Genomic DNA, 21,847 nt, shown 5'->3' with positions numbered 1-21,847 from the left:
CTGTTGGAAACAAGAATTGCAACATGACCAACCAGGTGAACCTAGTTATGGTAGTTCAGCAATGAGATTTGCCAAAATGGGTGGCAATTGAAAGAGAAATTCTGCTGTATTAAAGTAGACAGCTGCCTAGCACTGTGCTGGAGGCTTCTAAACTTCTTGTAGTCCTATGAAGAGTTATTTATTAATCTAGAGTGGAAGGCCAGCCCCAGGCTATCCCTGTTCACACGGTTGATTGGACCCTACATTGTTGAGCCCAGCCTCCTCTCTCACTCTGAGGCATCTGCCAGATCCCCAGGCTAGAGGGTCAGCATCTTTGTCATTGAGTCCCTGCTCTGAAGAAACACCAGGAAGTCATTTCTGGTAAATAAATCTGGGTTCCTGGATCAAGGGTTTGGGGAGCTGACATGACCTTGGGGGCATGAAGGATGCTTCCCAGGGGTGGGGGAGTGGGATGGAAAGCAGAATCAGGTTGAGGAGGTCTCTTTTTCTGCTTGTGCTGGAGCACCTGTGACTTTCTTCCATTACCTGTTCATCCGCAATGGAGACTGTCTTTGTTTTCAAAGGGAGCCTCAGAGGCTTAGACCTATGGGGCTGGGCTGCTGAGGTTTCTTAGGGGGCAACGGCTGGAAGGAAGCTCTGAAGAATAAATGAAAGGTTAAGATTGAGAAATAGGAGGGGGATTCAAGGCAAGTTGCCTAATTGCCAGTGGTTTTGACTCACAGAAAACAGGGAATTCCTGCCAGAAAACAGAGAGGGATCTAGCCCTCTGCCAACAACAACGTGGTGAGAAATTTCCAGAGAAAATGCTTACATGGGCAAGCCTGTCTAAAACACTGAGGGGAGGCAAACTCAAGTTAATTCTGGGCTACGTTGGTGACTAAGGTTGAGGTTAATCTGAGGTTGAGACCTTCCTCTTTGGATCACCAGCCTGCAGCTTAAGGCCTGTCGCTGAGTAAATGATCGTTAACTGGCCCTGGAGGGAATCAGCTGCCCAGATGCAAAGATGGGATTCAGGTGGCAGATGGACCCAAAGGGGACGTGTGGAGAAAGAAGAAGCTCCTACAGACACCTAGGTTTCTACTCATTCTCTTTTGAAAAGCTATCAGGCATGAGTGAGCTGGCAATGCACAGTCTCATTCATTCTCACTGCCATGGAAAGCATATTTATAGCCTTCCAGCAGCAACACCAGGGGCCTAGGCACAGGTGAACCCCTCCTTGGGATCCCCACTGCTTGTCATAGCACCGACCTTTGCTAAAGTAATAGTACGCAATGTCACAAGGAATGTTTACTTTTCCAAATTCCCATCTAGAGGCCAGGAATGGGTCATCTATTTCTGTGTAGCCTGCACCCAGGTTGTAGGACAGAGGGCATGTTTGGTAAATACGTGTTGATTAACTGAGATAATCTTCTCTGACTTTTGTCACACCAAGGTGAGGACCATGTCCCTGTTTCCATCACTCCCTCTCCTTCTCCTGAGTGTGTTGGCAGCATCTTACTCAGAAACTGTGACCTCTGAGGATGCCCAAAAGACCTGTCCTGCAGTGATTGCCTGTAGCTCTCCAGGCATCAACGGCTTCCCAGGAAAAGATGGGCGTGATGGCACCAAGGGAGAAAAGGGGGAGCCAGGTACAGGTTGGGCTGTTCTGTCTCTGCAATTCTTTACCTTCCAGAGAAAACTGCCTGGAGATATGAGGAGAGTGATGTCCTATTTGAGTATATTTTTCTCAACTCTACTATAATTAAAAACAGATTCAGCTCCCATTCTCTGGCCTCTCAGACTTCCACACAGCAATTTGTGACAAATAGTTGTCTTGTCTGCCCAGGAAAGTGGCTCGCAGGTCAGGCCATCCCATGGGACACAAGATGAATTTTTCTTCTCTGGGTCCTTGTCATGTCAGGCCCCTACTAACTTCAGTAGGGATGGGACCAGGTTCAAGAGGCCAAAGAGACCTGGAGCCAGCAAACAAACCCAGGTTTTATTGGGGGAGCCTATTTAGAGGGAGATCCAGTGGCAGTGAGCTGGATGGGAGAATCACAGTTACTTGCAAAAAAACATGCAGTTAATTTTCACTTAGCTCTCTCCCCGCAGCAACCTCCACATGGCAGCTCTATTTCTTAAGTTATTGCTCTCGGGTGCGTACCATACAGTTCTTGAGAGCAGTGGCTCAGAAAGATCAGTCCTGGGTCAAGGTCTCCTTTCTCCTGGGAAGGGATTGGGCATCAAACTCTTGGAGAAAGAGAGCAAGAACGCAGATATTGAGTCACATTTCCTTTGTCTTCCAACAGGCCAAGGGCTCAGAGGCTTGCAGGGCCCTCCTGGAAAGTTGGGGCCTCCAGGAAATCCAGGGCCTTCCGGGTCACCAGGGGCCAAGGGCCAAAAAGGAGACCCTGGAGCCAGTCAAGGTAAGGACCCCAGCAAGGTCTGAGCTGAGTGCACCCAGGGTTCTGAGACCATGAGTACCTGGTGAGAGGTGCCCCTTCTCCTGTTCCTTCAAAGGAAGATACCCAAATTTGCTTTCTGATCCAGTGCCCTCAGCCCTCTCTTTGTTCGTAGAGTCTTGGGGAATTCCTGTAAGTACCTGAGTACAGACTCACAAACTTTTCAAGAAAACTCCCTCATCAGGCACTCCCTGTAGGAGCTGAGCCTGGGTTCTCTGTCACCTGAAACAGTCCAATGTGAGGCCTTGGTCCTAGAGGGAGAATATAGGCCATCTAAGTGTGAGCTTATTATGCCTATTTTTACAAAAGTGTGTAACCATGGGATGTCATCTTTTACTTCATAAGAAACCAAGCCAACACTTAATATCTTAAAATCACAGCCATCAGTGTAAATCACAAGACTGTGGGTCAGCCATGTGATTTCTCTGCTGGTTTAAGCTGTAGCTCACTCGTGTGTCTGTGGTCGACTGTCTCACTCCTGTGTCTGGCTGTTGTTTGAATGTTAGCTGGAGTGATGAGGGTAACTGAACCACGTCTCTCATCATCCAACAGGCTAGCCAGGGCTTGTTCACATAGCAGTGACTACAGGATTCCCAAGAGTAGAAATAACAAAGGCTGTAGGCTTCCTGAAGGCTCAGAGCACATTATCATTTCTGCCACATGGTATTGGTCAAACAAGTCACCAGGCCCAGATTCAAGGAGAGGGGAAACAGACTCCATGTCTTAATGAGAGGAGCTGTATTCTATTGAGGCCATTTTTGCCATCTACTACAACAAGTGGTTTGACCCTGCCCTCCCCACTTGGATAATGGGCAACTCACAGAAATCTTGGTTTCCTGACTAACAGAACAAACTCAGGAAAAACAAAAACAAAACAGAAGACAACAAAAGCAAAACCTCTCCAAAGACAAAACCCTGCGATCTTTTTAGTCACTCTTCACCAGCTCATCATAGAGTAATGCCTCAAGAGATTTCTTTTTAGTTTTGATAGAACAATTTATTTGGAAAAAAAATAATCTGTGAAGAACCTGGCCTATATATTGCTAGATAATCAGAGAGTGTATGTGTGCATGTGATATGTATGTGTACTTTGGGATACAGTAAACAGACAAACAGTGATGTTTAGAGTTGGATGGAAATAGAGATTTTTCATTCTTTTTGCCTTTCATATTTTTATCTTCCTTCAAAGTATAAACACCAATGTAAAATAAATGGTTTTTTCAGTTTGGAAAAGATACTCCACTTCCTTATATATGCACAGTTCTGAGGCTCCTTTTCAACAATGCTTCTTTACTTTGTTCTAATTTTCTAGATTGTGATAGTAGCCTGGTTAACTCAGAAAGAAAAGCTCTGCAAACAGAAATGAATCGTATCAAAAAGTGTAAGTTTTTTCTCTTACTCTCCAGGCAGCTTGAAGTTTGGGAAAAATAGAATGCAACAAATACTTATTCAATGCATATAATCTTCTGTACCCTGATAGGCATTTCTCATATTCTGACCTCATAAAATTCTCACAATATTTTGGTAGAAATTGAGGCAAAGGGAAGTGAAATTACTTGCTCAAATGCACAAAGCTAATAAATGGCAGAGGTGGTTTATAGATGGAAATCAGTCTGACTCCAGAGACCCTAATCCTTTACCATCTGATATTGCTCACTGAAAATGGGATGTATACCCCATTGCTGCACTGATATTGAGATCTGGCCATGAGGTCTAACCTGTCTGGGGCAAATATTTTCAGATATTTTTTGTTTGGTCTCAAGTTAATAATTTAGAATTCAGAAGGCCAAATAATATGTCTTCTAGCATTCTGATCCAAAAGCACAGAGGCCATTGCACCAGTCTCTCTGTTCACATTTGGGTTGCCATATTTAACAAATAAAAAGACAAGGCATCAGTTAAATTGTATTTCAAGTTAAAAAAAATTTTAGTGTAAGTATATCTGAAAAATTACATGAGAGATATACTAAAATATTAATTGTCTGAAATTCAAATTTAACTGGACATACTATATTTTATCTGGCAACTCTACTCTAGAAGACTTTTTCTTGAGAATTACCTTGAGTTGGGCTTAAGGATGAGCCAGTTTCACCCACTGTTTCACATTTTAGGGGTAACCTTCTCTCTGGGCAAACAAGTTGGACAGAAGCTCTTCCTGACCAATGGTGAAACAATGACCTTTGACAAAGTGAAGGCCCTGTGTGCCCAATTCCAGGCCTCCGTGGCCACCCCCATGAGTCAGGCAGAGAACACGGCCATCCAGAGTCTGGTCAAGGAAGAAGCCTTCCTGGGCATCACTGATGAGGAGACGGAAGGGCAGTTCGTGGATCTGACAGGAAGAAGACTGACCTACACAAACTGGAACGAGGGTGAGCCCAACAATGCCGATTCCAGGGAAGACTGTGTAGTGCTCCTGAGAAGTGGCCGGTGGAATGATGTCCCCTGTTCCTCCCCCTATCTAGCCATCTGCGAGTTCCCTGTCTGAAGGGTCACATGACTCGGGCCCCCCTTGTCTTTTTACTGTAACCCACAGGCCCACACTCTGCTTGGAAAGATAAATTATGTCAATTTCCCCATATCCAGTGTTGTTGTTCCTTTGTGGGCAATCACTAAAAATGATCACTAATAGCACCACCACCAATAAAGCAATAATAGAAGTCATAATAGTAGCAGCAGTAGTAGTCATACCAATTATATTTTAAATATATACTATGAGACAGACACTATCTTTTGTATACTACATTATCTAATTTAATTAAGCTATGATATTTTTGATAGTGTTTGCTTGCTGCAATATAAAAATAAGATGGATTTATTTTTCCATTTACAACAAACCCCTGTGCTCTGTTGAGCCTTCCTTTCTCTTTGGGTAGAAGGCTCCCTAATGACATGACCACCGTTTAATACCATAGCTTTTTAGCAAGTCTCAGGTATTAAAAAACTCTATTTTGTAACTTTCTCTATGAACTCTGTTTTCTTTTTAATGAGACATTAAACCCTGTAAAGAGCATAAATAACATAAATCTCAAGTGAACAGATTAACGATTTCTCATACACATACATACCTATATATCCACTTTCTAGATTAAGATATGGGATATTTCTGACTCCCTAGAAACCCCTTTATAACTCCTCCTAGTACTAACTCCTAGGAAAATACTACTCTGACCTCTATGACTACACAGTCATTTTGTCTGTTGGTGTACATTGTATAGTTGGAATCATACTGTGTGTCATGTTGTATGTCTTGTTCACTCAGAATTAAGTCTGTGAGATTCATTCATGTTATACGTAGCAGAAGTTTCATCCTTTTCCTTGCCATGTAGGGTTTCCTTATAGTAATATTCCTCAGTTTATCCATTCTATTGTTAATAGGCACTTAGGTGGCTTCCAATTTTTGGCCATTAAGAAAGAGAATCCACAAACATTTCTGTGCTTGTCTTTTTGGTAGTCATGGTGCACTAATTTCTCTTGGCTGCCTATCCAGAATTGGAACTTTAAGGGGATGAGGAAAGCATGCATTTAGCTTTAGGAGATACTACCAGTTTTCCTAAGTGATTGTATAAATTTATTCTCCCAGCGACGTGTGGCAGTCCTAGATGCTCTATGTGCTTATAAAAAGTCAATGTTTTCACTTCTCTTAACGTTTATTATTCCTGTAGATATAAAGTATGTTTCCCCATGGTTTTAATCTGTATCTCCCCAACACGTAATAAGACTGAACACATTTTTATATGCTTATTGGGTATTTGGATATCTTCTTTTGTGAAGTACCCATTCAAATCTTTTGTATTTTGTTTAAATTAGTTAGCCAATATTTTTCCTTACTGATTTTTAAGTTATTTTTACATTCTGAATATGTCCTTTTATATGTGTATCACAAATATTTTTCTAGTTTTTGTCTTGCTCCTAATATTGAATGTTGATGAGCAAAATTTACTAATTTTGAGAAAATCTTATTTATTCATATTTTCTTTCAAAGTTAGTGCTTTTTGTGTCATGTTTAAGAAATTTTTGCCCATCCCAAAATCATGAAATTTTTTTTATGATTTTGAAATCATGAAGATATGTTTCCATTTTTTTCCTAATAGTCTTATTATTAAACATTCTATCTATTCCTGGTAAAACAGATATCCACTTGATACAGCACTATTTGTAGGAAAGGCCATTTTTCCTCCATTGAATTAGGGTGGTCCATTTTCATAAATTAAGTAACTGTGTATGTGTGTGTCTGTTCTGGACTATCTATTCTACTAGTCTATGTTGATGCTTGTGTCAAACAGGACAGTTTTAATTACTGTACATTTATAGTTGTAACTATAGTCCAGCTTTGTTCTTCTTCAAGTTAAGATTTCCATATAAATATTAGAAACAGCTTCTCAATTTCCACAAAATCCTGATGAGCTTTCCATTGGGACCGCATTGACTCTATCAATCAACTTATGCAGAACTGACAACTTACTACTGAATCTCTAATCAATGTTCACCATGTATCTCCATTTAATTAGGACTTCTTTAACTAATATTGCTATGTTTTGACATTTTTAGTATTTAAACTAAAATAAATATCTTAAAATATCTTGTTTTGGTGGTTTTAGTAATTTTAATAATATATTTTTAATATTTTTCTTTCTTTCTTGTACACACAGAAATACAGTTAAGTTTTGTATGTAGACTTACGATGTTTGGTAATCTCATAAGATTATTTCTTAACTCTAGTGATTTGTAGATTCATCTGGATTTTGTCTATGCATAGTCATATAAGCTGAAAATATGGCAGTACTTATTTCTTCCCAATTGCTTTAGTTTTGTTTCTTACCTTATCGCACTGGCTAGCAATGCCAATACAATATTTAATAGAAATGCTGACAGTGAACATCCTTCTGATTCAGTAAGCTAACTCTGTTTTATTTCAGTTATTAGGCATTAGTATTTATCTTTTTAAAAGCATCAAATTCATATTTAACTTAACTCCCTTTTCTGCCCGACTACTCCCCTACACTGTAGGGGCTTGTAAGGTTCTATTCTCCAGCACTCCATTCCTGCTTCCTTGAATATAGTCTTCAGGTGCTGGGCGGAGAGGAAGGATGGTAATTCTTAAAATGACTAGCTATGACAACGGCCTGTTCTTTCTCTGCTTTTAGACTACTGACATAGCTCACTGTCAGCAGTGGTAGTCATCTCACTGTCATCTTGCCCTGAAGATGACTGGAGTCTCAAAATAAGTTGCTGAAGATGGGCTCAATCCCAGTTCCCCTTTGCATAGCTATTTCCTATGTCCTATTCTTTTTTTTTTTTTTTTTTTTTTTTTTTTTGAGATGGAGTCTTACTCTATTGCCCAGGCAGTAGAGCAGTGGTGCGATCTCAGTTCACTGCAACATCCATCTCCCAGGTTCAAGCAATTCTCATGCCTCAGCCTCCCAAGTAGCATGGTGGCACAGACAGACGTGCCACCATGCCTGGCTAATTTTTGTATTTTTAGTAGAGACAAAGTTTCACCATGTTGGCCAAGCTGGTCTGGAACTCCTGACCTCAAGTGATCCTCCTGCCTCAGCCTCCCAAAGTGCTGGGATTACAGGCGTGAGCCACTGTGTCCAGCCTCCTATGTCTTATTCTTGACAGCTGCTTTACAAGTTCCTCACGTCCAAAAATAATCTTACAATCAAGTCATTATTATTTGACAACTTGAGAAAATCCAAATATTCCTGAAGGTGGTTTCTGGATATGTGTTAAATGATTTAAATCCTGTCAGCATAGATTCTCCTGAGTGGAAGATTTTAAAGAAAAAAAAATATTTGGAGAAATTTGTCCTGGTAAGCTTGCTAAAAGAAAATCATATCACTGCCTAAGTTAGAAGTCAAATCATTGGTAGAAACAATAAACCCTATACATACAAGTTTAGTCACTGTATTCTCAGGTCTGGTGCTGAAGAGTTGCTAAGAAAACTTCTGCTATTGTACTAAATGTCCAGAGACCACCAGAGCAGGTGTAGACTCCTGAAAGACAATATAATGAAGTGTTTCAGAGTACAAGTGCTCCAGTCAGGCCTATCTAAACTGGATTCACAGCTCTATCACTTAATTGCTACACAACCTGGAGCTGCTTAACCACTCTGTAGTCCGGCCATTTATTTGCAGCTGGGAGAAAATAATGATTCCTATTTCATGAAAATTATGGGGACAATGAAATAAGTTAGCACCTTTAAAGTGTGTAGTGAAGTACCAGGATACTATATTTGAGGCCTTAACACACATGGTCATGCTGCTAGATACATACTTTTGGATGAAATAATATGGTGATAATAATAAGTAATACAAATTGATTTTAAAAAATTAAAACAACCCTCCTTTGATGGAATAAACTCCATTTAGTCATATTTTATCTTGTGTATATATTATAGGAGTGGACTTACTAATCATTTGTTTAGAACATTTGCACCTATGTTCAGGAGAGATATTGGCTTTTTTCTCCTTAATGCAATCGCTAGGTTTTGGTGTCAATGTTTTGCAAGTCTCATTAAAATGAGCTGTGATGTGCTCTCATGCTCCCTATTATCTAAAATAATTTGTGTAAAATTATACTTTAATGTTAGATAAATTCACCAGTGAAGCCATCTTGGAATGGTGTTTTCAGTTGGGAACTGATTTTAATTTCAGATTTAATTTCCTTATGACCTAAACATATTCATGCTTTCTGTCTTTTGTTCCGTTTCAGTGAGTTATATTTTTCAATGAATTTGTCAATTTCCTCTGACTATATATGTATTGGCAAAAAGTTTTACAATATCTTCATCATATTTCTTTTCAATATAAGTAGGATCTATAGCAATGTCTACGTATCTGTTATGAATATTTGTATTTTATCTCTTCTTTTTTCTTTCTTTTTTTTTTAATCACCCAGGCTGGAGAGCAGTGGTGCAATCTTGGCTCACTGCAACCTCTGCCTCCCAGGTTCAAGTGATTCTTCTGCCTCAGCCTCCCAAGTAGCTGGGATTACAGATGCCCACCACCATGCCTGGCTAATATTGTATTTTTAGTGGAGAAAGGGTTTTGCCATGTTGTCCAGACTGGTCTCAAACTCCTGACCTGAAGTGATCTGCCTACCTCAGCCTCCCAAAGTGCTGGGATTACAGATGTGAGCCACCACACCCGGCCTATCTCTTTTTTTCTTAATCAGTTTTGCAAAGGATTTGTCAATTTTATTAATCTTTTCCAAAAACTTCTTTTTGGTATTTTCTCTACTAACCTCTATGATTATGTTTATATATATCTGTTCTTATCTTTGTCATTTTCTTATACCAATCTTCTGCGGGTTTAATTTGTCATTATTTTTCTAGATTATTTTAATTTACATTTAGAGAACTGACTATCTTCTTTCCTTCTTTGCTAATATAATCATTTAAAGTTATAAATTTTTATTTAAGAACTATTTCAGCTGCATACCACAGGTTTGGATATGTATCTTTTGTCACCAATTAAAAATATGTTTTTCATATTCAATTTAAAATATTTTATAATTTTCATTGTGACTTCTTTGCCTCATGGTTTATCTATAAGTGTGTGGTTTAATTCCTAAATATTTGAGTATTTTTAAAAGTTATATTCCTGTTATTTATAGCTTAATTCTACTGTAACCAGAAATACACTTTTATGTGAGTTCAGTCTTTGAAATTTGTTAAGATTTAATTTTATGAGCTAGGTTATGATTTAGAATGGTAAATGTATTATGTGCACTGGAAATAATGTGGATTTTATAGTTTGTTAGTGTGACATTAGGTCAGAATATTAATCTTGTTCATATTTTCTATATTCTCACTAATATTTTGATCTTTTAGAAGGAAATAAAGATCAGAACAGAAATAAATGACATGCAGAGTAGAAAAGCAAATAGAAAAGATCAATGAAACTCAAAGTTAATTTTTGTGAAGATACAATTTCCAAACTTTAGCCAAAATAACTTAGAAAAAAACAGAGAAGACTCAAGTAAAATCAGAACAAGAGAGGAGACAGGACGACTGACAACATAGAAGTAAAAGGATCATAAGAGCTACATTCCGTTGTGTTACATTGTTTTCTATTGACATTTCAATTCTCTCTCTCTTGCTTGCTGTCTTCTTTCAAAGTTGTATTTCATAAGAGCTAAAAAATCTAGGTTTGAATTGTACAGATATCCTTTGTAACTTAGCATTAGGCAAAATTGTCTTAGATTAGAGAACTCAATTATTCAAGTAAAAAATGATAAATTGAATTTCATCAAAATTAAAGATTAACTCAGTTTGTTAAACATTAGGAAAACAGGCAAACCATGACTGGGAGAAAAATATTTGCAAGTACTAGCCTGTATCTGTCAAAGGATACATAGGAAACAGAAGCAACTGCTCTAGCTCAGTAATAAAAAGAAAACTGGGAAGAGATGGCCAGTTACCAAAGGAGGAGGAATGAAGCACAGGGCAAGCCTTCTTCAGTGTCCTTGGTCAGGAATTTGCATTCCTTAATGTTGTGTGTTAAATTGTGTTGCAAAAAAACAATTAAAAAAAATCTATCCAAGCCCTAACTACCAAGACTTACAAACCCTTATGTGGAATTAGGGTTTATAATTAAATTACAGTTTATAATATTACAGTTATAAGACAAGATGAGGCCGCACTGGATATTAGAGCAGGCCCTAATCCACTGACTGCTGTCGTTATAAGAAGAGGGAAATTTGGACACAAAGTCACGCAGGGAGAATGCCGTGTCATGAAGGAGGCAGAGACTGGAATGATGCGTCTTTAAGACAAAGAATGCCAAAGGTCATGGACAATACTGGTGTCAGAAACTTCTGCCAGCTTCTTCTGCAATGTCTGCCTATAAACTTGTTTTCTACTAAAATCTTCCATTCCATGAGAGAACACAGAATATGATGAACCTTTCAGCCAGGAAGCTGCTGCTAATTCCTCAGTGCTGTTTACCTGTAATGGCCTATATCAGAAGCTGAGAGTGAGGCATAGAAGAATCTTCCTCAGAGCCTCCAGTAGGTACCAACCCTGCTAACACCTTGATCTCAGACTTCCAGCCCCCAGCACTGTGTGAGAATAAATTTATGTTGTTTTAAGCCACCCAGTTTGTGGTGGTTTATTATGAAAACCCTAGAAAACTAATATACTTGGCAATGGAGACTCCTGTTGTATATACTACAGTAGACTGGATTGTTCCCTGGAAAACATCCTCTGAGCTTCAGTCTTATGATGGGGAAAAGAAAATCAGACAGAGAGAGAGAATTGAGATATTCTCATGTGCTTTCCAGGACCTCCATAAAAAGTCATTCCTGGGTCTGGGCTCACGTCCCCACTGGAGGATTCATGAGGAGGGAGTGGGCTACTGTGGTGTGTGAGATTCAAGAGCTGGGGCCTGCCCACACTCATGAGCATAATGATGCTTTTGATGTTGACCTCACAGGAAGGTGTCTCCACAGTACTGAAGGCCAGTCTGGGCAAGGAGCTGCAGGCCACCTCAGGCAGACACCAGGTTTTTAGCTAAGGGTGAGGGGGAACTTTGGAGCCCAACGAGCCCATGTAACCCAGAGCAGGAGTTGGTCACTGCAACCAAAGTGAGTAGCAGGCAGCTGGCTGGAAGAGGACCAGGAGTGAGCCAGGTGTGTGCACAGGTTGGGTGCCACGTTATTTAAATCTTTTCAGGAGAATCAGAGTGGAACAAGAGGTGAAGAAAAACTTGTAGAAGGGGTTTCTGAGTACCTGTTATGTGCCATATTTTGTACTTAGAAACTTTGCACCATGACCTTATAAAACATCATTTTACAAATGAGGAAAAGAGAATCTAAGAGATGGGATACTCGCAGAGAGCTCATAGTTCATGTGAGGTAGCTTTAGAAAGCTGAAAATTCACAACTGTCTCACTCCAAATTCATGTCATCAAGCACATTCTCCATGTGTTAATCCATATTCCAGGTCATAAACAGGTTCAAGCAATTCCTCTGGTTCTTCTCTCCAAGTTTCTGGCCAGTGTTATGTAACCTAGCTCTTCCTTTCAGATCGGTCTCCCCTTAACATCCCACCTGATGAGGTGTCACTTAGAGATGCCAAAAGAACAAACTGCTGAAGACGGACAGCCACTCTCACACTGAAGAACAGGAACAGAGAGACACAGTGAGATCCTGGGTTAACAAACGCAGGAAGAGAAGCCACTCTTGGTGGGATGGAGGTTGAAATCAACTGATTGCAGACATGAGTGGGAAACAGACCTGACATGACACGTATAAAAGATGATGAGGCAGTACCATACCCCTCCTTACATACACACAAACACACATACAACAAACACCCAAGAGACACACAAAGTAAACACCTACATAGCAAACATACAAACACGCATAGATGCATAGAAGCCAGATTCTAATCAAAGTCCTGACTGTGATCCCTCTCTTCTCCAGCTCTGATCTTGCAGGAATCCATGATCATGGAGAGAAATAGGGCCTTTGCCAGCAAAAGGCTGTCATTCATCAGCCCAGTGAGAACTCTGTGTCCATGAGTCCATCACCACCCTCATGGACCTGAAGAACACAGGTCTAGTAGGTCTCATGAGGAAAGTAACACACCTACCTGGGCCTAAGGGAGGCCCCAGACCCAGGAAGTTTCTCCACCTGAATGGGCACCCTATAACTGTACATTTGCTACTCAGAGGAGCCTGATGGATGAAACAGAGGGGTGTGGAAATGAACGGGATGCTATTCCATTTTATATTCTGTTCTTTGTGCAGAATATGAAATGGAATAGCATAATCCTTTGTGCTTATGACTTCCACATGCATCACCAGGGAAGTCAAGAAGATTAATGCTTGCTCCAGAGCAGGGACTGCTCCCTCAGAGCACCCTTCTGGGCTCCAATATCTGAATAGTAATGGTTAGTTTGGGCCTATCAGTTTGACCAATTTTATATGAAAGGTATTGTGGTTAGCTGAAAGGTAACCTCCAACGATATATTCATACCCTAATCTCTGGGACCTGTGACTATTACCTTACATGGCAAAATAGTGCACACTATCTTATATGTGATATGATTGAGGATCTTGAGAGGAGGGATTACCCTGGATTATTTGGTTGGGCCATTTTTTAGTCATTTTAGATTGCCATAACAAAGTAATGTAGACTGGGTGACTTGTAAATAACAAATTTATTTCTCACAGTCTTGGAAGATGGAAGTCCAAGATCAGCATGTTAGCATGGCCAGGTTCTGGTGAGGTTCTGGGCCTCTTCCAGGTTCTAGACAGCTGACTGCTCCTTGTATTCTCACATGGTAGAAAGAGACTGGTAGAGCTCTCCGGAGTCCCCTTTATAATGGCACAAGCCCCATTTATCAGGGCTCTACTCTCATGACCTAATCACCTGCAAAGGCCACAACTTCTAATACCATCATATTGAGGGTGAGATTTCAAGATAGGAATTTTGAGAGGACACAAACATTCAGTCCATTGCAGGCCCTAAATAAAATCACATGTATCAAGATGGGCAGGGGGAGTGTGGAGACAGACGCCCAGAAGAAGAGGAAGCAATGAGGAAGCAGAGACTGGAGCAATGCAGCCACAAGCAAAGAAACATCTGCAAACACTGAAGGAAGGAAGAAGAAAGCTGAGGCTGAAAGAGGCAAGAAACAGATTCTCCCCCAGAGTGTCTGAAGGGAGTGTAGCCCTGCCAACGCTTTGACTTCAGACTTCTAGACTCCAGAAATTGGAGCAAATGAATTTCTATTGTTTTAATCCACCTAGTTCGTGTTAATTTACTACAGTCACCCTAGGACACTAAAACAAGTATGCACGGGGGTTTCTCCTTAGGACTCATGAAAAACTACAGACTGTCCTTTGGACAGTCTCTATGCAGTGGCCCCCACCAACAGTAGCACCCCTCTCCTGTAAAGGGTGTCCGCGAGTTTTGAGGCAAACTCCAGTCACTCCTCTTTCAGGATCAATGGGGTCACCTCGTGTCTACTTTTACATACAAACGCATGTATGAATTATCTATTCTACTCCACTGGTTTATTGACGCATCCCATGCCAATTCAACACTATTTAATTGCTGTGTTTTATAGTTTAAGTCTTGAAAATATGTAGTATAATTCCTCAGATAATGCATGCTGTATCAATTGTAGAATTGGCTGGTTAATTTCTCTAGAATTTTGATTAAAATAGAGTTGACTCTAGAGACTATGGTGGTGAGAATTGACATTGTACTCTACTGACTCATTTATGTTCCAATGACCTGTTGCTAAAAACATAGAAACAAAAATGAATTCTGTACATTACCTTTATAATGTAAAACTGTGCTAATCATATTCATTAGTTCCACAGGTCTAAAAATACATTCATTTAAATGTTTTCATATCAATTCATGTCTTTGGTGAATAAGGAAGTGATACTATTTTTTTTTTTTTTGCAACATTCTGCCTGATTTCTCTTTTGTTTGCCATGTTGCATTTGCTAAATATTCTATCTAAAGTTGAAGAGAATGATGAGAGCTAATATCCTTGCCTTGCTCTCAATCACAGGGAGAAATGATTTCCACGCCTCACACATCATATTAAGTTAATTTTCTCCATGGATGTACCTTATCACATGGAGAAAATTCCCCTCTATTTCAAATTTGCTGGGATTTTTAATACATAAGTCACCTATTTTTAAAATAAATATGTGATGAAATTTATGTATTAATGTTTCAAATATGTTGAAGTGACTCAACTGTGTCTCGCTGATTTAATTAACATTGTGCATTTCAAAGTTACACAATAAAATATAAACTTGCAATTCTGTATAAATGCCACTTGGCCATGATGTCCTATATTTGTCATAGGTTATTCGTTTGGCATGCTTATATTTTATAATCAATTTTGTGGGCAAGATTATGGGTTATATTAGTCTGTCATTTTATTTTGGACACCGTTTTGTATTATGGGTAGCAGAGTATTGCTGGTATCTCACAATTTCACATCATATTCCTTCTTCCTGTATATTCTGATGGAGTTCCCATAAGTTTATTTCTTCTTCAGAGTTGATAGAATTCACCAAGAAAGCAATTTGAACTTGAGGTTGACTATGTGAAAAAGTTTGTTTTCATACAAATGTGGGACTTTTCAGATTTTCCATTTGAGCCTGCGTCATTGTGGTGAATTTCAGTGTTTACTGAGCATCCGGGCTTGCCCTTGTCCGAAAAGATGCACACTTAGAGATCACATCTCCAGCAGTTCCTCTTCCTTCACATATTTTTCCTCCAGAATCTGCCTGACTTGGGTGACTCTCCAGCACCTTCTGTGAGGTGCTTTTTTAGGAATCATTTGCCCAAACTGAATCATTGGTATCTGTGGGAAGGTGGCACTGATCAGCCTCCTCCACAATGACCAGAGCTGGAACTCCCCAGCACCCTATGGAAGAGAAAGAAAAAGGCCCTCCCTCCTCCTAAGCCCACAGCTTCTGCCCCAGAGTGAAGAGCAGTGAGCTGGGCCAGGCTGCTGGTACATCATGATTTCAGTCCCATACCAATCTGCCGATCTCAGTCGGCAAAACTTGCAGACCATGACAAGGTGAGGAGTGCAGCAGGACCACCCCAGGAGAAGAAGTGACTCACAAGTCCTTTATTCCTCACCACCTGCCCTTGATCACCTGGCCAGTCCTCAGATTTCATTTTCTAGGAACGAAGTTTCAGAAACATGTCTGGAAGAGAGGAAGGCCCTACCTTTCTTGGATGTCTATGATGTTGCCACACACACACACACAAACACACACACGAGTGTGGCGCACGTGAGCGAAGGCCAGGATTTGATAGAGTGTGCAGTGAGTCATCCTGGCCCACCATGCCCATCCCCTGCAGACATCCTGCACAAGGCCTGGCCCTCACGGGGCCTAGAGACGAACTTTATTGAATGTATTCAAATAGCAATCAAGGAAGAAAAATGGCAAGACACTTGTTAAGGAAAAGAGAGAGGAAAAAAGGCAAGAAGGGCAAAGAAACTAGGGGCAGTGAGTTGTCCAATGTTCTTATGGCTTCTGCTGAGCAAAGGACAGTTCCATGAGGGGCATTGAGGACAGGCCTCTTTTGGGCACCCAGTGAATGCTGCCCCTGGAAGGCCATATTCAGATCAAATGGTCATGACTGTCCACAACAGAGCGGTCTTCTCAAAATGAGGGTACAGAGAGTCAGGAGGCAAGGCACACCTTGGCAATGGCTGAGACAAGGATAGGGCCCAGGCCCACGTTCTTCCTTATAATGTGGTTTCTCCAGCAGGTCTGTTGACTCTTGACCTTCACCTAGACCTTCCAGGAAGCCGAAGGAAGGTGAAAAAGAAGTGAACACCTGTGAGCCACAGCCCTCATAGGCTGGCTTACTGACAGGACACATGGATGCTGGTCAGCCTCATGCCAACCCCCACATGGCCACAGGACATGTGGCACAACTTCGCCATCATCCTTGCAGCTCTCATGACCATGTTCCATGGCCCAGGGCCATGGGCTAAATCTGTATCCACAGCTCACTGGGCACTCAGACCAGAAAGTTAGCATATAAGACCTGTGACCTGCCCAAGGATAATTTGAAACTAGAGATGAGCGTCTCCGCCTTACAGATAGAAACAGCCAAATCGGCAGAGCAAAGACATGAGAGTGACAGGAACTAAAACGAAGCCTAGTGTCCCCAGCCTGGGATGAAGAGAACAGCACAGTCCTCCTCCTCCAGTCAAGCTTTTGACTGGAGTCAACGCTGAAGGGTGTTTTCTAAGGGTGGGCTGTCAGGCAGAAAAGCAGTCCATGGAGCACGTGGGTACAAGACCCACTTCAATCCTGGGCCTCCGAGAATGGGTCCCCTGAATCCCTGCCCCTTCCTAAACTCTCTGTTTCCCTCACTGGATGATACAGAGTGAGACAGTCCTTATGATGGTTCCTGTCTTCTGAGAATGCCTTGGTATTTGTCCCATGCCTTTTTGCCACTGAGGCCTGGCTTACAATTGCATCCTTCAGGAAGTCTTAGGAGTAACTCCTGTCCATTCCTGGGTATGTGGTAGGGGTGAGGGACCCAGGAGACCCTTGATTCCTATTGGAATCTTTCCAGAACTCTTTGTAGGCAGTCATGAATGTTGGAACCACATGGAGCAAAAAAGCCTGAGACTTGGTGGTGGTCAGACAGCCTGCAGGAACCCGAATTCTGTTACATACCTTAATCACACCGTCTGACACCCCAGATCTAGGACGAGACTCCCTTGAAAACTCTGACAGATGCTTTACCAAGTAGAGTTGTGACTCTGAACCAGGATCCAGGTGAGCAAAGCTTTTCCTGTTTTTCTTTGTGGTGGGACTTGCCTGGTCTGAGACCCAAAACTCTTGGCCTAAGAACTCACAGTTGCACTCTTGCACGCACACTGACATTCTCCACTGTCAAACCTGAAGACATTCTTGACCGCTGTCAAATCAGCTGCTGGTCAGATCGGTTCCATAGGCCATATTTTCAGCTGCCCAAGGACCTGGCACATGATACCACCCAGGATATTAGTGTAGGAGCTTAAAAATGGTTGTCATGGGCATAGGTTCATCCATCTACGTGAAGAGTTTGAAGGCTGCAGTGGCCCAGGTCTCCTAGGGATGTGGGATAAAGAGGGATAGGCTGGCCCATCTCCCTTTTCACTGAGTCTCTAGCCCTGAGTCCAGCCCTTTTCAGACACCTATACAGCCAGAAGGCAATAGTTATGAACAGGTTCAGCCCTACTGGACTCCCCACATCACAGACAGCCCTCTCCACTCAATGAACAGACAGAAGCCAATCTTAAATTCAAGTCTAATTTATTGAAACTCAGAAGTTCATCATTCTTTTGACCCTGCTGCTAGATCGAAATATTCAAATAGAGAAAAGTTTTTCTCTTTCAAATATCTTTGTAAGCTGAAGTGCTCAAAAATCATATTGTGTTTTTTAAAGAAAAGCAGGCTGACTCATCCAGTAAAAACCTACTGGAGGGCAGGGCATGGTGGCTCACGCCTGTAATCCCAGCACTTTGGGAGGCCGAGGCAGGCGGATCACCTGAGGTCAGGAGTTTGAGACCAGCCTGACCAACATGGCAAAACCCTGTCTCTACTGAAAATACAAAAATTAGCTGGGCATGATGGTGGGTGCCTGTGATTCCAACTACTCAGGAGGCCGAGGCAGGAGAATCGCTTGAACCTGGGAAGCAGAGGTTGCAGTGAGCTCAGATAGTGCTACTGCACTCCAGCCTGCACGACAGAGGAAGACTCAATCAAAAAAAAAAAAAAAGAAAAAAGAAAACCTACTGGAAACATATTTTTCTAGAGAGTGTCTATCATAAGAATAAGTTCTAATCTCTATTTTCTAAATCTATTTTGAAATCTATATGACTATCAAGATTCCACAAAAAACAAACCACTTGTGTGAAAGAGACTCTACCATAAATATAACTATAGAGGGAGAATTGAAAGACATTATGAGGATCAGATATGAAAACTCATGACTGAAGACCACTGTGTGGTTTCAGAATTTGGAGGACTAAGGTCCCATGGAGGTTGAATGAAACCAAGAGACAATACATATCCATTGTCCAGATTTGAATATCCAGGGGAAAAACAAAAACAGACTATGGCAGATGCAAAAGAGGTGAATTCTACTTTGAAGAAAAAGAAGCCTGGCATATGTGCACCAAGCCTTCTTGAAGGAGGTAGCAGAAGAACATAGCTTCTTGCCAGAAACTCCCTATTAAGATTCAGTGAACATCTTATTGGGGAAAAGGAAAAAGGTAAGAAAAAGTGAAGGTAACGGAGACAGAGCAACCAAAATCACAAAGCACAAGCCCAAATTCCATATGAATTCCCTCCTAACTGACTGTGACTGAGTGGTCCTGTGGTTCCTTTTGTGGTACAGCCTGCTTTGATACAAGTACCAAGAAAATATACCTTGCTTCATCACAGATGTATTCCTGGTGGTTTTTAACAGAAGGTGTTTGATTGACAGTCCCATTTTCACTGCCTTTATCTTCCTCACAACATTGCTGGGAAAGCAGCATGGAGCTAGAAAACCTATTTTATGCCGGCATAAGTGATTTGTTCAAATTAACGTAGATACCAAATTCATAGTTGTCAGTCAAAACCTCTCAGTCTTCAGCTGCTTCTTCAAGATGGGTCAGTCCACGAAGGCTGCCTCCCAGAGTAAAAGGAAGTAGAGATCATTGCAACTGAGGCCAGCTGAGTCAGGATTATACTGCCTTCATCAGTGAATTAGAAAGTGTTTCTTATTCCTTCTTCCTGAAAGAGTTTACGTAGGATTTACTTTCCTTCTTTCTTCATATTTAATAGAATTCACCAGTGAAATCCATCTGAGCCTAGAAGTTTCTTTGTGGGGCAAGTTTTGATAACAAATCAATTTTCTTTGGTAGATAGAGGGTTATTCAAGATTGTCTATTCAATCTTGTATCATTTTTATTCTATTTTATTATACTTTAAGTATAACATCTTAATAGAAGAGCACCCTCTGCTGTCTTGACAAGAAATAGCACCACAAATTGGGAGACATGATTGCATTTTTGATTTTTCCAGTTACCAGTTATGGCAAATAAAAATAAAATGAAATCAAGGTATGACAGCATGGTCAACTTAAAGAATTTAACTTCATAAATTTATTGACAAAGTTGTTCACAATCTTTTTTTATGCTTTTGATATCTATTAAGATCAGTTGTGATAGTCCTTTTTTATTCTTGATATTGCTAATTTGTATTTTTACCATATTTTCTTGATTTGTCTTGCTAGATATTTTAAAACTGTATTAATGTTTACACGAACCAACTTTTGCCTTTGTTTATTTCCTCATTTTTTTAGCTTTCTATGCCATAAATTTTTGCTCTGATCTTTCCTTTCTTCCACTTACTTAAATTTAAGCATATTTTTCTAGTTTTATAAAATGAATAATTAATTTCATGTCTTTATTCCACTCTAATATAAACATTTAGAGCTATAATTTTTTTGTGAGAACTGCTTTAGCTATGCCTATCTCCAAAATGTAAACGTTCCATTCTCATTGTGACTCAGATGAAAATAATTTCTAATTTCTCCTATGACTTCTTTGTGGGTTTTCTACAAGTGACTTGCTTAAATGTGAAAAATATCCTGGTATCCAGTTAAATTACTTGGAAGTAGTTGGTTTTTTTCTCGGGTCTTGCTTTTACGTGGAGTCCAGAGCACTGCTCTGTCTAGAACTCATGTTTCTCCTCTATTGAGCGGTTTCCCCAAAGCTCCATGCATTAAGAGTTTTTCTAGCTGGTTGGTTGGTAGAAGCACTGTTCTCAGCCTTGTGTAACTGCTGAACACTATTCACTCTAATATTTTTAGATATATATATTTTTTCTTACTTTGGGCAAAATCCTCACAAACCTGCAAGAAGAGTTTTGAATGCTCAAAGATCTCTAGGATCCTCTCTCTGTGTAGTGCTCTCTGCTTTGGCACTCTTTCCTATAAATTCTAAACGCCCATGTCTCCAGGATCTGCCTGCTCTATCCTCTCAACTCAGGGCACCCAATGCATTTCATCTCATTTTCTGTTTCTGAACTTTGACCTGAAAACTGTCTCAAGGAAGTGAGCTGGGGGTATCTTAAGGCTCCCTTAGTTTGTTTATAGTCTCTCCATTCTCCTTTGCCTGATGTTCAAAGTCTTAAAAACCATCATTTCATTTATTCTATAGTTTCAGTTTTCAATGAATAATAGTGGTTGTGTACGAATAAACTTTTTCGTTTTACCAAAGCTGGTGGTGGACTGGATTTGCTCTGTGGCCTGTGGTTTTTCCAACTCATGAACTAGAGCAACCTGAATCTAGGTTATATATTGGATTCTCAAGAAAGATAGTTTTAGAAGAATGGTTTTCATCATTACTAAATTGTTGGAAAATATCTAAGTCCTATCTCTTCAGATTATGTCTATTCTTTAGAGGCTCAAATAGACAGAAGACATTAATAAATATTTAATAAGATTGTAGGTGGTGAATTTTTAAAAATTAGAATAAAGAAGTGGGACTAAAATTCAGGGGTCTATCATATAATCTTTTTTTAAATTACACTTGCCATAGAAAATTGTTTTGAGAGAAGTGATTTTTTTTATACAGAGTCTCATTCTGTTGCCTGAGCTGAAGCGTCATGTCATGATCATGGCTCACTGCAGCCTCGACCTCTCAATCTCAAGTGATCCTCCCACCTCAGTCTCCTGAGTAGCTGAGACCACAGGCGCAAGCCATCACACCTGGCTAACTTTTTAATTCTTTGCAGAGACAGGGTCTCTTTATGTTGCCCAGGTTAAGTAATTATTTTCGTGAGTCTCAGTGTTTTTAATTGGGATATAGAATCACATGAACTGTATTGATCATATACAAAGGCCTCAGGGGAGAGAAA

At 40.4% G+C, this 21,847-nt stretch overlaps 1 protein-coding gene across 2 annotated transcripts; it reads left to right on the top strand.

Annotated features, from left to right (window-relative positions):
* The first annotated feature begins 262 nt into the window (after nt 1-262).
* On the top strand, nt 263-11,538 carry MBL2 (mannose binding lectin 2). Of its 2 annotated transcripts, XM_064374140.1 has the most exons (6): nt 263-360; nt 1,433-1,628; nt 2,289-2,405; nt 3,754-3,822; nt 4,553-4,810; nt 9,342-11,538. In XM_064374140.1, the coding sequence occupies exons 2-6, from the start codon at nt 1,442-1,444 to the stop codon at nt 9,425-9,427; spliced, it is 717 nt and encodes a 238-aa protein (XP_064230210.1). In that variant the 5' UTR covers nt 263-360; nt 1,433-1,441; the 3' UTR covers nt 9,428-11,538. The 2 variants fall into 2 exon arrangements, with proteins under 2 accessions (XP_064230210.1, XP_012323016.2); XM_012467593.2 differs by lacking the exon at nt 9,342-11,538 and having other exon boundaries at nt 4,553-5,105.
* The last annotated feature ends 10,309 nt before the right edge of the window (nt 11,539-21,847 follow it).

This window comes from Aotus nancymaae, unplaced genomic scaffold (assembly GCF_030222135.1).
Source record: "Aotus nancymaae isolate 86718 unplaced genomic scaffold, 86718_ANA_hifiasm-v0.15.2.pri h1tg000010l, whole genome shotgun sequence".
NCBI lineage: Eukaryota > Metazoa > Chordata > Mammalia > Primates > Aotidae > Aotus > Aotus nancymaae.
Note: the sequence above shows the minus strand (reverse complement) of the source record. Positions and strands in the feature narration are given on the sequence as shown.